This window comes from Python bivittatus, unplaced genomic scaffold, assembly GCF_059951505.1.
Source record: "Python bivittatus isolate LINGU-HERP-01145 unplaced genomic scaffold, Pbiv_v1 ctg000070_np1212, whole genome shotgun sequence".
NCBI lineage: Eukaryota > Metazoa > Chordata > Lepidosauria > Squamata > Pythonidae > Python > Python bivittatus.
Genome location: NW_028277034.1, coordinates 1,715,085 through 1,731,436, shown reverse-complemented (window position 1 = coordinate 1,731,436; position 16,352 = coordinate 1,715,085). Strand labels below are relative to the sequence as shown.

Here is a 16,352-nt window from a genome sequence, read left to right as displayed (position 1 = left end):
TATGCAAGCTTTCTGGAATAGAATCATTATGTAAGTTGGGAAATGTTGTAAACAGTGACAGTAGAATCAATACAATGAAGCCAACACTGACATTAAAATCAATATCATTAAGTTCAATTAGCAGTTAAAAGCTTGATGCAGGAGAAGAGGTTTTGCCATTTTTCTAACTACGGGGAAAGTAGGGGCCTCACAGGATAAAGATCTCTTCTGCGTACCAGATAGTGGAACTTCTGGAAGAAGAGACATCTTCCAGGGGACCGCTTCTGATTTAAGTAATTGGGGAATTTCATAGCAAGGAACAGAGTTCCTAAGATGTTTAGAGGGCCTTAAGATGAACATCAGCACATTGAATGATCAGGGTTTATTTTTGCTTCTTTCCCTGTTCTTAAAGGGAAAGGTTCAGGTGGCAAAATTTGACTCCTTTTCATTGACTCTAAGAAGGCGAAGAGGACATTATAGCGAAGTGAAAAACACCCACAGGAAAATATATTCTAGATAAGTTTTTAAACCGTACATTCTTTCTCAGCTTGCTTAAATCTCAGAATGATACTCAGCATGTAGGGACTGAATGTAATATATGATTAATGGATGACAAATCTATCATCTATCTCTCTAATTTATAGAGGGCCTATAAAATAGCAAGCCACATATTTCCCATTAGGCACCCCTCCCCCAATACTGCTTTTACTGAGGGATCAGATGATCATAAACCCTCCAAACAAAGTGATTCTAAGTTATAACCATAAGCATGTCAGAGATGATTTTGAAATAGTTCTGATTAATTGGAAGGCAATCTCATAATACCATGAAGATGCTCGATTTATCTCAGCTAGGTGGGAAGCAGAGTTCCTATTAGTCAAATTCTACTATGACATGATCCAGCTGTAGAATGAAGGAAAATCAGTCTTCAGTGATTTTGCCAAGTGGTCCCAAAAGTTACTGGGAACATGGCAAAATAAATAAAATAAATAGCTTGCAATAATCACTCCTGAAATAGTTTTTGTTTTATTCCTACGGTGCTCTTGTCTTGAAGCCTACCCAGTCTTTAGGCAACTACTGAGATAATCTTGGAGAAGAAATGCAGAAATTAGCAAAACATGATTTAAGCCCAGGAAAAGAAGAGAACAGTAGAAAGAAACTTAAACTGTAGCTATGTCCTTGCATATAAATATGACGCTTCAGGGTATGGCTTTAGTTTGCTTTCCATTACATTTTAAAAAGCATTTTTGTAATGTCAGGTAGAATGGAGAGCTTAAGAAACAATGAGAGAAGCCTCTATAGCCATGTGTCTGTACACGGCCTGCCTGGTTCCATGTATGTGCATTGCTGAGTCTACCGGGAGTTGCACTTCTCAACTTTTTTGGAGCAAGGCACATCATTCTTTTCTTTTCTAGAAAAGGTGATACAGAGAGAAAATGCATGACCTCCAATATGATTTCCTTGTGCCTATATCTGAGTGATTCACAAAACCTGTCACTTCACTACAGGTATAGGTACAAGACATTATCGTGGCCACTGGAAGTGGTTGCCTTAATGGGAAAACTAAGTAAATTCATTTATGGGTGATTACAATCTTAAAATATTAGTATTTACAATATTTATATAAAATATTTACAATATTTATATTGTAAAACTGAACAGAAGGACCTGCATATGCTATTTGTCAAAATTCAGTCTAATATTTCATGGCTTCCCATTCCCCTCCATCTGGTGGAAGCTGTTCAGATGGGACCCTGACTGAAAAAATAGTCTCTGTTCATGATATGCAGTATATAAATAACATCATCTGCTCCCAAACTGCATCTCTTCTGCTATGTTCAGATGCCTTCCTCGCCTCTTCTCATACACAGCGTAGCCCATAACCTGTCTGCCTTTCTGACCAATGATGTCAGCGTGTCAGCTGCTTCTGAAGAACCATTCTGAAGGGCGCAGAAGGATGCAGGTCTCACCCCTGAGTGCATCAGCTTGGGCTTTCTGCTGTGTTTCTTTTTTCCAGCTCTGAGCACCGTTTTGCCTCATGCTACTTCTGCTCTGCTCTGCCTAAAACCCTCATGTATAACCTTCACTGGAGAATCAGATCAAATCATCTTGCAGGTCAATGAGCTTTTTTCCAGCATAGCTTCATTTAAGCGATTTGCATTCATTCATAATGTGCTCTCGATGGTGTTGAAAAGAAAAGGCTTGTAGAAACAGAACAAGGAGGGGAGGATTAGAATTGGCTGACATTAAAAAAAAAAAAAAAAGGAAGCGTGAAGTTCTGTATCCTACCACAGAGAAACTGAGACAGACAGGAAGGGGCAAAGAGGAGACTTAGAAGCAGTTTGAAAACACATGCTTGAAAAATGAAGGCTCTCCTGTTACTGGTCCTTCCTTGGCTAAGTCCTGCAAACTACACAGACAGTGTGGGAAATCTGCACTTCCTGTACTCAGAGTTGTGAGTACTCACAGTTGTGTTGTGATGGTGTCTCTGTGTTGTGTCTCTGTGTTCTCTTTTAAAAAATGGGCACTACTTTTCACTACTTCACTTTAGTGCCTCTGTAGTGATTGTATTTGTATATATAAACGAAGAAGCTTGCTAAACCTATATTTTTAGCCTGAACTGAAATTTGGAATAGGAATTGACTTCTCATGCTGGAAACAGCTGAGATAAGCCTGTTATTTTTGGTTTTCTTCTCCACTCCTCTTATCTGAGTTTAAATGTGGGATCTTTTCCTTCTGGAATATATCTAAGGAGACACCGTGAACACCCTGTAAATAAATAGGTGTTGAGTCTCTCTGCTGTCTGAGTTCCTGAGACTTTTTCACAGTATATTGTTTCTGCAAGAGCATGAAAACATAAATACCCTGTTTCTGTCCACCATCAGGATGCTAATATCCTGTATTATATGAAATATAATTGCAGAACTGTCATTTTATTTGTACATGTGAAAATATGAAAGCCATTTTCTACTGGTTACAATCATTTTTGCTAGGATAGCATGTAAAAAGTGTTCACGGGATGAGTTCATCTGTGTTGTCATGAATAGCTTTCAGAATGCAGAATATCCCCTCTAAAGTTTTTTTTTTTTAAATACCAACACATAACCTGTAAAATATGTTCTGAAGTTTAAAAAAAGTTAGTGAAGCATGTATTTACAGGGTGACAAATGAAGCAGATGCATATGGTAAGCACCCAATTTGTCTTTAAAGTAATATAACAGGGACTGTGAAGAGGGTAATTAAATAATTGGTATTCTCTTTGGGTGTAGGAATGGGGATTGCCTAGAATGTTGCTTGCTGGAATAAGTAAAATTTTAAGAAAACCAAGTTAAAAAGCATGTACAATCAGAAACCTTTTCACTATCAGAACTCTGCTTGGAAGGTTCTTTCTAGGTTAGCATTCTCCATCTTAATGCACTCCAGATGTGTTGGCCTAGAATTGGCCTGCACCAGCACAGGTGAATGGGAGTTGTAGTGCAAGATATCTGAAGAGCATGAGACTAGATAAGTCTGCTGAAGGTAGTAGGCTTTTTTTTTTTCAAAAGCATTCTAAATGAACTGGTCTAAAATGTAGGATTTAACTATAACAGTATCTATAGAGAACCATAAGAAGAGCAAGAGTTTATGACCACAAATGAGAGAGTAAGCACACTCAAAGCAGAGCAGATGCAATTTCACAATTAAGACAATGGCAACTGGGACTTCCAGTTTCCAGAAGAACAAGCAGAGGAAATTAATCAGAGCACACATGCAGAAAACAGCCCATCACTGCTGTTTCCTGAACATTTTGATTCATTTCTGCTACTATGTACAGTAGCTGTTCACCTTGAATCGGTTTTGCCCTCTAACCTACAGAATGCTCAACTGCAGCTTGATTGCTATTCTTGCTGACGGGCTGTTTACCCAATTGGTTTGTGGCTGGATGTGCTTCTCCTGCTATCAGCGGTATAGAAATTTGTTTAGTGGTCCATTCTCCTCGGGGAAGGGAGGGGAGCTGCAATAACAAAAGCATTACATGGAATTGCCTGTGAACTGGGTCAGAGCATCCAAATTAGAGCATGAAATCAGCAGATGTGAGTTGCAGCAGTTGCTCCTTTTCAAACAGAGTCAGTTCATGACAGTTAGAAGAGACACTTTATCTCCTCCTCTTCCCAAAGGTTTGCTAATTCTCACAGTTAATAGTTACAGTACAAGATGAATGTAGCAGGCTAGTCCAGAGCATTTTGTTAAACTGTATCTGATTTCTTTCAAGGGTGAATATGAGGCACCCTAGAGAGGTGTGTGTGTGTTTTAATTTGCTGCCTTTGTTAAACAGCAATGCCTGAGAGATAAACGTGCTTTGTAAAAATCAGCGATATGTAGAGCAGGCTAAAATTAGTAAAGGTTCCCAGCTACAGTAGTGGCATCTCTCTAAAGTTGAGTGCAAAGCATCTTCTCCATGTTTCCTATCAGACAGCCTTGGAGCTAGCAGTGGCAGAGACTGAACTGGGGAACATGTATGCTGTCTTGAATGGGATTTGTCTCTCTTCATTATGAATCTAGAACAATAGCAGGCTGATCATAATATACATTTGTAGACATTTCAAACATTGCCCAAAACTGCTTTGTATTGTCCAAAGGTACAATTGCAGTGTTTGCTAAGTTGCAAACTCTTGGATCAGAAAGCAGTTGGGATTAATACAATTTTAATGGAGTCTCAGTTGACTGATGGCTAGCTCTTGGAAATCCTACATTGCTTTGGTCTAAACTCTTAAGCAAGAGAACTGCACTTGAGGAATGTTGCTCGGCAGCTGTGCAGGACCTAGAAGAGCTCCCAGAGAATATAGGTTATCCTTTGCTGGAATACATGACTTCTGTCCTCAAGGCCTAATGACTGCCAAAGTGTCCCCCTTCAACTGAAATTATAAACAGTCTGAAGGAAGATGCTCTGAGAGAGCTGGTCAAAGTGGTGGGATTAGAGAGACTGGCAGGGTGTTTTCTACAGTGTGCATGATACACTGAGAAGATTCAGGCTACTCATCTGGTGGGCCTGAACATCCTCTTCCTTGTTTGGAGCCTGACAACATGTTGTCATCTTGAACAGTTCTGTTGTGTAAGCTCTGGAGGCTCCTTTGGCATTAAACCATTGGCTCCCTTTGGCTCCAAATCATTATCAGAAGGGAAAGAATGAGGGGCTGAAACACACTTATTATGAGCCACAAACTTGAGCATCCCTAGAATAAGTACAGGTGGCATTTGATATTTAAGAATAAACGTTATTCATAAAAATAATTTTATTTTTAATTTAACTTAATATTGAAATTGTATCTCAAGTTAATTTAATGTTTAAATTTTATCTAATTGTATTTTTAATTTTGATGTAAAATGAAAAATGTTTTCATTTTTAAATACACATAAATATTAAATTATTTTTAAATTTAATTTTTAAAATGGAATTTAAATATTAATTTTAAGAATAACTTTAATTTTGAAATTATTTTTAAGTTAATTCAAAATTCTTTTAAAAATCTTTAAATGCTATTTAATTAAAAAAAACATTTTAAAGTTTGTTTAAAATAATTCAGTTTTTGTCCAGTATTAGTGGCACTGGAGGGGAATTTTAGAATATCTGCATTTAGGACCATAAAGCTTTTTATCTTAATGTCTTAAAAAGTAAAGCTATAATTGCATCTTTGTATATTTCTTCAGAAGTAATTTCTATCCTGCTAGAGTGTCGTAGTCTGACTTGCATATGAAAGCAGTCCTGAAAATGCTCAGATGCTCCAGCTATCCACAAGGAAGAAACACTGGGCTCGCTTCTCCAGTCGTTCTAGAAATCCAGATCAATGAGAGAGAGAAAAATGTAGACTATAATCAAGGGGTCTGTCCCTCAACTTCCTCCTTTGCAGTGTCTATTCTGTGAGATAGAATCAAGCAAACACTTCCTCTGCTCTATCAACTCATGGTATACACTTGATGGTGAATTCAAGGGTTGCCATGGGGCTGCTACAAAGATCCGTGAACCCCAAAGTGGTCTGCGGGGCATGGTCAAAATAGTCAAGATGGCAGCTGTGATGGTGCAATCGATGTGCAACACACATTTTTCTGTGCAATGCACATAAAAAAGGCAGAGGTCCAATCGTGACTTTTTGGTTTTTTTACCATACTCTATGGACATCCCTGGTCTGCAAGATCGAAGAGTCAGGTAAACAGAGTGTGTCCTTTGGTCATTCAATCTGGCATTCATGACTTTCTGAACTGGCTTTGTCATCTTTATCCCTGCACTTTCAACCGACATTTCAGCAGCCAGGCAAAGGAGGAAGTGAAAAACTGCCCACCCAGAGGTCATTTCTTCTTCACTAGTCCCTCATGGAATCCAAGTTGAGTCTTATTGCTGGAAACAGCAATGGATAATTCAGATAGAGTCCTACACATGACACTGGCAATGACACCCATTTTGTCACACTATAAATGTCAATTGAATGATTTTATGCCGCTGCCCATTTATGATTAAATCAACAGTGAACAATTGCAATTATATTATAGTTGCATTTTGAACTCACCTTTCATTCAAGGCTTTGCGATTAGGTTGTGAGAACAGATCTATCATATTCTCTTATAGAAGTCAAACTGTATTTCCTTAGATTTTTTTTCTTTTTCTTTTTCTCCCTGACAACTCTCCTATGATATTCTCTGGCTTATGTTCTAAAGAGGAATGTTGTAACTAATGCCATTTAAATGAGTGCTTTAAAAAAAACCAAAATAGAAATCTTCCATGGACAGAATAGGGCTTGACCGTATCCCATTTTGGATTTTCTGACACTGTTCTGAAACACTTCCACAACAGAAAGTCAGTTAGGGTCAGAACTTTACTAGCAAGCTGTCAGAATTGGCAATGACCAAGTTGAAAAGTAATATGGTAACTATAGTCTGGCACACAAAGTTTCTGTTGCATTTATAAGCAATGCCTTCGTTGTGTTTGAATTTTGTGACAGCTGCATGAAGAAAACTGCCTCTCCTGTTTTCATCTAGGTAATGTGCTCAGACGAAACGTCTCAGTGCAGTTGTGGAAAGTGTTAGATATAGAATAAGGACATCTGTGTTAAACTTTTTCCTTAATCATGAAACTCTATTTCTTTCAACCTAATCTGTTTTCTGGGCTGTGAGGGTAATCTTGCCTACACTACCCAAGACTAGGGATGAAGAGTAATTTTGTTCCATTTGTATTTTTATAGAAAATGATCACATTCCCAGTTTGTGAATCAATCTGTTTATCAGAATATAGTAATCCGTCAGTACCGATACTTTCCAGAATATTGCAATGCAAGTATATTAGAAATGCCCTGGACCAAAAAAAAAAAGGAAAAGAACACAAAGACATTTTATACATTTATATTTATGCAAATATATTTATGCATAGACTAGTGAAAATAAATATACTGGAGTTCTGAAAATTAGGAAGATGTAGGATGTACATTTCAGAAATAAAATTTTTGCATTAATTAAAGCAAAAAAGAAAAAGATGGAGAAAGAAATAGGCATGAAATTTAACATGAATTTTATGCTGAGAAAAAACAAAATTAGTTCTTCCATCTCTGGCTAGAACTCCATGCAGAGAAAATGCAATACAAATGTGCTAAATAATTTGCAGTAAGCTATGCTAGAAAGGAGATGACTGATTGCATTACAAAGAACAATTAGTTTTGATTAAAGTATTTGTGATACATAACCCCAATATCCCATTTATTAAAAGCATGGGAAAATCTTGATGAAAGGGAGAGAAAATATGAATGATTGATGTAGATAAATCTGCATTTTTTTTCAAAAGGAAATCCTATCCTGTCTTCAGTTTAACCTCAAAGTAAAAGAAAAGAAATCCAGAAATGTCAATAACACTTTATTTTGACAAAAGCCCTTTCACCATGCCAGTTCGATCTTTGCTGTAGTGAGTGAGACTGCTGATGGAACCTGGGTCAAGCTGGCTGGATAGACTGCTAATGGATAATGTGGCTCTATTTTTATACCTGTCTGCCACATTAGATTCTCTCACACACATACACGTCCTCACAGCCTGACAAGTTTCCTGCAAGTTAAAAAGAGCAGCATAACTGTGGAGTCTTTGGTGCTCTCTGAGCTTGGTAGTTTGCTTGCAGACATTTCATTACCCAACTAGGTAACATCACCAGCACTAGTGAGTGTGGGGTTTCCTTTCTGTTTATATACAGCAGCTTGCCTTGCCAGAGCTGGTGAGTGTGGGTTTTCTCCTTAGTAGTTCCTTGATTAGGGTATTGTTTTCTGCTTGATGGTTTGCCTGGTGTTAATCCCTGCTTATCTGGGTGTTGGCTGCTGGAGAGGATGCGTTCTGGTCTTTTTGTTTCCTTCTTAGCTTTTTGTTGTCTCTTTTGAATGGTGTGTAAATATGGTTTATGTCTATGTGTCTATTGATAGCTGATTTGTCTGAATGCCAAGCTTCTAGGAATTAGCATAAATTCATCCATAACCCCTGCCAAGCCAGGTCATAAACTCAGAAATCTGTCCCTAGCCTTTCATCAGCACTGCAAGGGCCAGGCAGTGTCAGGGTCCATAACTTCAGCTAGTAGTCCAATGTCAGAATCCCACGGGGTGACATGCAGATTGTGGTAAAGTCAATCTGTGTTTAGAAGAGAATGGTGAAATACCACATAGATATGAAGTGAAGCAAGGAGCTGGACTTGACTTAAGCTATGATGGAGAATGATATGATGTAATAATAAAATCTTAGTTTCATATTTGAGGCATCATAGGCAGATGCTTTGTGATAGCCAGATCTCCTAGCCTACCTTTGATTGCTCACACACACACATGAAAACACACACACATCTAGACACGTGCTTAGGCAGAGAGAAGAAGATGGCTAGAATAGAACAAGAATAATGGGAATTATACTGATACCAGGGGACTTACTTTGTTATTAAAAGCTTTTCTGGACTGAACCTGAGCTACTTTGGTGTGGCAGCAGCTCTTGCAGCCCCCCCCCCCCCCCGCTATATTACAGTTAACTTAGTTTGGCAGAAAGACTCCTAGATCTTTCCATCTTTGCTTGAAAGCTAGCAATAATTGCTTCCATATTCTCCCAAATTCCACCTCTTGCCAATTTATCTATAACAGACCGAAAGAGGACTTGATTCCCAACCATTGAGACTGCCTATAGGTCTGATCTTATAATATTGAAGCATGCCATGTAGGTTGTTTATTTTTCATAAAACATCTTTGACATTTCTCTTGAATCTGCCTCCAAGCTTCTAGGAACAGAGCAGCTGGTGCCTGTTTAGTGACCTTCTCCATAACCTATTTTATCTTTTGAATTGATTTTCTGCATCTTGGCACATAGCTGAGTTTCCAAAGTGTTCCCCTATGGGTTGTGCATGTGTGTGCCTGTGCACACATGAACAAAAGCACTGAGAATGCAGACCCATAACATTGCAATTGCCTGATGTTTTTAAGCAAAGACTGAATGAGTGAATGCTTGGACCTTTGTTAAGATAACAAACAGACCTAAGAGTCTTATTCCTAGATGCCATCAGGATCACCAACTACTATAAGCTGCAAATATGAACAATGGGTTTGCTATGAATGGCAAATTGAAAGTGTAATTTAAAGTTAAGATGGACTGATCTTTTGATACAGAGATATTTGACTGTGGAAATAACTCCATATTATGGCAGGCAGAATCAGGGACACAGCAAGCAAACTCACGAAAAGCACCTTGAATCTTCTCAGATCTTTATCCTCTATCAACCACCACCCAATTCCTCCAAAAATATTACATTTTGGAGAAAAGGAGTGACGTGGCCAACCAGATGTTGTGATAGATAGATAGCCTTTATTTCAGTCACTGACCAACTTGAATATTGTTGAACATCTAGCATCTCTCCCTATCAGCCCTGCTGATGTTGTCATTCAGGAACAAATGAACAGCCACAGGTCCCCCATTTCTGGTGTATAAATCCAATGAAACTGGAGGCTCACAATCAACTGCCCATAATGCAGGATATCAAGGCTTGGATACAATGCTCCTGATTTCCTATCAGGAAATGACAGTATTTGTTTGAGTTGGAGGGACAACCCATTGGGTCTTCCCATTATATGTCTGAACTCTCTGTAATTTAATTCTGCTTCTTTGGACTTGAGTGTTTAGTTCTGAGGAAGAGTTAGCAGCTGGAGGAGGCTGGTATTGCCCTCTCTGAGTACTGAATGTTTTTTTAAGATACTCCACAAAGGTCTGAGACTGTGAGGACAAATAGAATTCTTTTGCAGATTTATTGCTCAATGCAGGAAGGTCCAGGAAGAAAGGAGGGATCCCCTTATCCACTTTAAGTCTTCACTCATTCCCCAGAACATCTTAATAGGTTTTATATGTCTCTTGTCTACAGGGAAAATCTTCCTGTCAGGGCTGCTAACTTGGTTTTTTTACAGAATGTACACACTGAATATGTTTACACTTTTTGCTGCAAGGGGGAATAGCATAATTATTTGGATGATATAATTGGAATCTCCAATTTAGGTGGAGAAATGTAAAAAATATGTTTTGCATTTTTCAAAGATTTTTTGTTTCAAATACTTTAATTGTTTTGGACTCCCCTTTGTGCCATGATACGTGATTCTGGCTTGCCAGAAAGTATTCTAATATTTCTGATACTCTCAAGAGTCAACAAAGCTTCACCAGATGTCTGTAAGGCTGCTATATCTCCAGGAAAGAAGCAATAGGATTAATTCTTCCATCCCAAATATTATCTGAAGCAACTTAGTTTGTTCCTGATGAATATCTGCAAACACTACTCCTGTAGCATCAACAACAGGAGACAATTATTTTGGGTGGGGGAGGAAAGAAACATCTGCAAACTATCCATGCTGAAGAGCTAAATGTTAATTCAGCCTTGAAGTGCACCTATAATGATTAAAGATTTCCAGGTCAAATGCTGTTTCATTTTGTTTTCATAACCTGTAAGATCCCCTTCTTATGCCAAATCAGAACTACCACAGAGGAATTCAAGCAGAAAGGAAACATGATTTCATGTATGTGCCAATTTTTTGGGATCACTCTTTGCACAAGACTTAAGAGATGTTAGGCAATGATCAGGGAATGTTCTGTTCATTTATCTCCTTCCAGGATCCAATTTATTCTCACACTAACCTTGGTATAGTATACAAGGAAAACATAGTATTGGTCATGCTTTTTCTTGAAAACAGCAATCTGCAAGTTATTTTGACAAGTGATCCAAAACACCAGAAAAGGCAAGTCTGTTGACATCTTGTTTGTGTGATCTGAGGTTAAACAGGAAACACTACAATTGGAGCATCATTCCAGTGTCAAAAATTGTATTGTGGTAGGGGCCTCCACATAGGGAATAAAAAACAGTAACAAGACAGCAGCTGCAACACGAACAAAGCCCCACCCTTCTTTCTATGTGTTATACATACAGTGGTTGTAAAAAAGGAGTGGGTTTTAATTATGCAGCCACCATCTTGACATTTTCAGATTTCCCATGTCCCTGATTATGGATTTTCTGTTTGTTCTAGGAGAAAAATAGTACATGCTGAGATGTAAAAACTGAAGTCTTTAATATGGTTTTTCTAAATTAAGGTTACAATTGTAAAAATTAATTTCTATCTTTATATCACAGTTTTGGAACTACCTTTACAATCAGAGGCACCATGCTTCTGATTACCAGTTGTTGGGACCATAGTATACTATCCTATCCTGTTTCTGGACCTTCCATAACCTCTGGTTGGCCACCATGGGAAATAGGTTCTGAATTAGAAATTCCTTTGTCTATCCCAGGATGTAGACATTTCACAGTCACATCTATCTGATGTAGTGGCTAAACTGGCCAAACTACTAAACTGGCACCATAGAGACCCACATTCTCATCCAGAAAAGTTCACTGGGTGATTTGGGGAGTATCTCTCTCAGCCAACCTACTTCACAGGGTTGTTATTGTGGGGGGAAACAGCCATGTAATGGCCTTGAGCTCCAGAACTGTAGTGGATGAAGAGAATGGCCTTGAAGGACAGAAGGTCTGCTACCAAGGCAACAATCAGATAAAGGTAACCTGAGCTCGGGCCAAGAAAGTAATTTGCAAAAACACCTCAGAAAAGCCCCCCCCCCCCATGGAAATAAAAGAGGGAGGAAAGGTAGCACATTCAGACTTGCAAGATTGATGTCAGCCCTATCAGGTAGACCAGCCTAAGAAATAGACTCTGCAGATCTAGCTACTTTTATTAGAACAGGTACTGTATAGTAACAGGATCTTACAAGTCTGAATGTGCTACCTTTCCTTCCATTTTTATCTCCATGAGTATTGGGGGGCGGGGTCTGAGGCGTTTTTGCAAATTACTTTCTTGGCACGGGCTCAGGTTTCCCTTACCTGATTGTTGCCTTGGTAGCAGATCTTCCTTCTGTCCTTCAAGGCCATCCTCTTCATTGACTACATGAACAAAATATAAGCAGGATATAAATCCAATATACATACAGCAATTCAAAATTGCTTTGTATTGCATGCATATTTCCTGTATTTGGCTCCAGTATGTACAGATTGGTTCTTGAAACCATACCTGGGCATTATTTTGTAAATCTGGAGAAAGCCGGCCTTTTTTGTTTTTCAGTCACAAAAGGCATATTTTGGTATTATGTTCACCAGTAAAATAAATGAACTAGCAATGTTATACATTGTTTGCTATAATGGTTTAATTTAATATCACACTTCGTTAGGAACAGAAAGTTCATGATAAACAGTATAATGTTGCGATGGATTATTGATTTATCTTATACATGAAAGTAACTTAAATACAATAAAATCTACAAAGTATGCAAATAATAAATGAAGGCACAATAATAGAACAGCTAGGAACAAAGAAAGGAACAAAGAAATACTTTGGCAGACACATAGGTTTCTAATTATAATTATTTTCTCCAACTTGCTACTTATTCTGGGTCCTTACCCTGAAAGGAATACTGTTGTTTTTTTCAATACAGGTTAGTATTACCAATAGTTGCAACATCGCAATGTCCATGTACAAAACACAAATTTATCATAGAATAACCATATAGTGCAAATATGGTTTTCTAGCTTAGTAGCCAATTTGGTCTGGGAATTATGGGAGTTGGAATCCAAGATATCTGGACAGTACAGGATTGGAAAAAGCTGCAACGATCTGAATACTAGTAATATGTGATGCAGTGGTGAAAGGACGCTTGAGTTCAAGCCTGCTCTCAGCCATGGAGGCTCACTAGATTACTGTGGGCCAATCTCTCTCTCACAACCCAGCCAACCTCATGGGGCAGCCTTCGTAGGAAAAAAATTGGAGGAGAGAGGGCTGCTATGCGCACTACCTTGAGCTCTAGAGCAGTGTTTCTCAACCTCAGCAACTTTAAGATGTGTGGACTTCAACTCTCAGAATTCCCAAGCTGGAGAATTCTGGGAGTTGAAATCCACACATCTTAAAGTTGCTGAGGTTGAGAAACACTGCTCCAGAGGAAATGTGGGGCAGAATTTGAATTAAATGAAGAAATTCACTCTTGCATGGGGAAGAAGATTCTTTGAGTGATGACATCCCTCAAATAAAATGTAACTAGTCAAGAGGGTTTCATGTGATATTCTCCAGCCTTCAGTGATTTTTAGATAATGTAAAGATAGACACAGGAAGGACTGTATTTGTCTGTGTGAATCCATGAGGCTCCATGTATATGTGTGTGTGAGAGAGAAGTGGTGAAAGAATGACCCCAAAGTATACATTTTATCCACAGTCACACTAACCATGTTTATTTATACAATCCAGCCCTGCGATAGTAAAACAGTGAGTGTGGGTGACAATTCTCCAAAACAATGCCCATAGTGTAATATTACAGATACTTGGAGATTGGCTGTATGCTCACATGCACATAATTCATGTTTCCCTTTCAAAACTGGGGTGGGGGATCCAACTTTCAGTCATACCGGTCTGTGCATGGTGAACTTGTCTCAGTCACATTATTATTTGTATTATAAATTGTGCAGCAGAAAAGGAGAATGAGTTGCAGATGAGTTACAGTACAACCTGTAAGAACGCTTGCATGCCATGAAGGCAGAACATCTTATTCTCTTTGCTATTTTGCTCAAAATGTGTCTCACAGAATGTAAAAACAACAGCAGAAGTGTCACTAAGGATGAATATATCTGTCAGTGTTGTTTATCTCATGTTCTCTTTCTTCTATTTAGTTCCAATTTCACGAGTTTGCCATTTCTGAAACTGGGCTGAAAATTCACATAACTTTCACGTGCATTCTCCTAAAATATACATAAGCCATTTGGCTTGATGTACCCTTTTTTAAAAAAAAGCTATTTTCCTCTAATAGAATGCATTGCTGTCCCAAAATATTTTGCTGCAGTTAAATGGGTCATCATACAAACCAAGTCATGTGCCCCCGAATCTTCTGTAATATAGCAAAAACTGTTGGGTTGCAGTTACCAGATGAGAAGCTACTTAACTGATAGCCCAAATGTGTTGTGAATCTACCTGATCTCCTGCTGTTTATCTGGGGCATGTCTGAATTAGAGAGGCTTTTGTGGCTGAATTTGCAGTGTCTAGAAATTTAATTTCTAAAAACTTTGTAAATCACTTACTGCATTCCCTTTAGGCATACAAAGTGCAGCTGTTCCTAACAGCTGTGGGATTGAAGAGACATAGCTACATGTTCTGACCATGTCAAGTACACGTAACTCTCGTGCCTTGAACTTCAGTCTTCACGCCTGAGGGTTTTCCAATACCAGCTGTTTTCATGTGTTAGAAGCTAAGAATCTAGAATGTGTGTCTTTGATAATGCATATGGCTGAGAAGATCCTTCTTTCTCAACTTGTATGACAGTGTATACATTTTGGAGGATTGCTTAGCTTTAAAAATTTGGAATGTTGCTTCGTTTTAACCCTTCCATCATCACCAGTGAGTCTTTTCTCCCCCACCTTTTCTCCTCCCAAAATAGATTAAATTATAGTACGTAATTTAATTTTCTCTTTTAAGACAATAATAGGTTGCATAGGTAATAGTTGCTACGTTGCATACTGGGTCTGTACGCACATATTTTGCTTCTAGCAGATTCAAGCACCTGTAATTCTTGAAGGCACTTCAAAATTTTGAAGGCATCACAGTTTTTGAATTTGAAATAAGAAACTGAACTGAAGAGAGCACTTGATGAGAGGGTATGCTCAAAATGGCCTTGATTACACCTCTGACTCATTTTCAACCATAAGCAAGAGTAATTTCCAAGCATTTTATTATCAGAGCCTGAGTAAAACAGGATGTTTTCATTCCCAAAGAATGCAAATGCATGGGTTTTGAGCAACTGCTATTTTTCAAGCATGGTGACAGTGACCTCCAGCTAAGACCTCCAGTTGCTCATCCTGCAAACAACTGAAACAGGCATTTATTTCCCTTTTCTTGCTGCATATATGGAGTGTGAGTGATGGTCACTCTGAATCTGCATGCCAGTCATCTGTGATACCATTCACCATAATAACACGAATACACTATTAAATAGAGATGATCTGAACCCTGAGAAAATATTTACAGAAGCAGGTCTGTACTAAGTTAGGCATTGGTTAAGAGTTACAAACTGTAATTCGAACCAGGCACTTCAGGAATGCATTCTTCCTTTCCCCAAGACAATACTATGCTGGCTCCTTTATGTTATCAGGTTTCTTCATTATAATTCATCTGCAACATCCTGGCTTGGGTATCATTCTTTGAAATATCTGAAGAGGTCTCTTGCTGACATTTTTGGTTTCAATAAATGCCAACTATAGTTATGGAGGCTTTGTTCCCCTCCAGCACCTCATACCTCTTCAAATGTTTCAGCTGCTTAGTAAATATATGTTGACAAGCGATTAAAGATCTATTCTCTGGGTTGGCTGTCTGCGCCCCTTCATGCCACCAAACACCAGAGGCAGTTTGCAGACAGCAACCACAAGGATTTTTGTTTAATGGAAATAGACTGCTTGGGGTGTCTCTTGATGTGGAAGGCCAAGACAACCAAAATAGCATTTGGTGTACACATAGAGTTTTACCACTTCAGAATAATTTGTAAACCAGTTATGCTTCATAATTCCTCTTTTACCCTCACAGCTCTGGGTGCAACATTTGTTTATTTTCTGAATAAGAGAAGATGCAAGATTGAAACAAAAAAGGAACTCTTTTGCCTTTTTTCTGTTGCCTTTGAACAATGTCTGGCAGTTTCAAAATGTTGCTTGCAAAAGAATAATTAAATTATGGACATATCTAGAGGCTGAAGATGGTTGAACCAACTCACCCACATCCCAGATAACTCTCGGATTGCATTACTTTGAGCTACTAGGTGTCACTAAGTCAGGCAAATGCATGAA

The 16,352-nt window shown here is 38.4% G+C and overlaps 1 protein-coding gene across 3 annotated transcripts in view; it reads left to right on the top strand.

Moving 5' to 3' along the window:
• The window catches only part of LNX1 (ligand of numb-protein X 1), a 119,948-nt gene that overhangs the window by 48,654 nt on the left and 54,942 nt on the right, over positions 1 to 16,352 (top strand). The window contains exon 1 of one of the 3 annotated variants that reach the window (XM_088130763.1): positions 2,244 to 2,434. The exons of the other annotated variants lie outside the window; for them this stretch is intronic. Coding sequence (XP_087986889.1) covers positions 2,343 to 2,434 — 92 coding nt within the window. The 5' untranslated portion in view covers positions 2,244 to 2,342. Of the gene's footprint in view, positions 1 to 2,243; positions 2,435 to 16,352 lie in introns of those variants that run through there. 3 annotated transcript variants of the gene reach the window in all.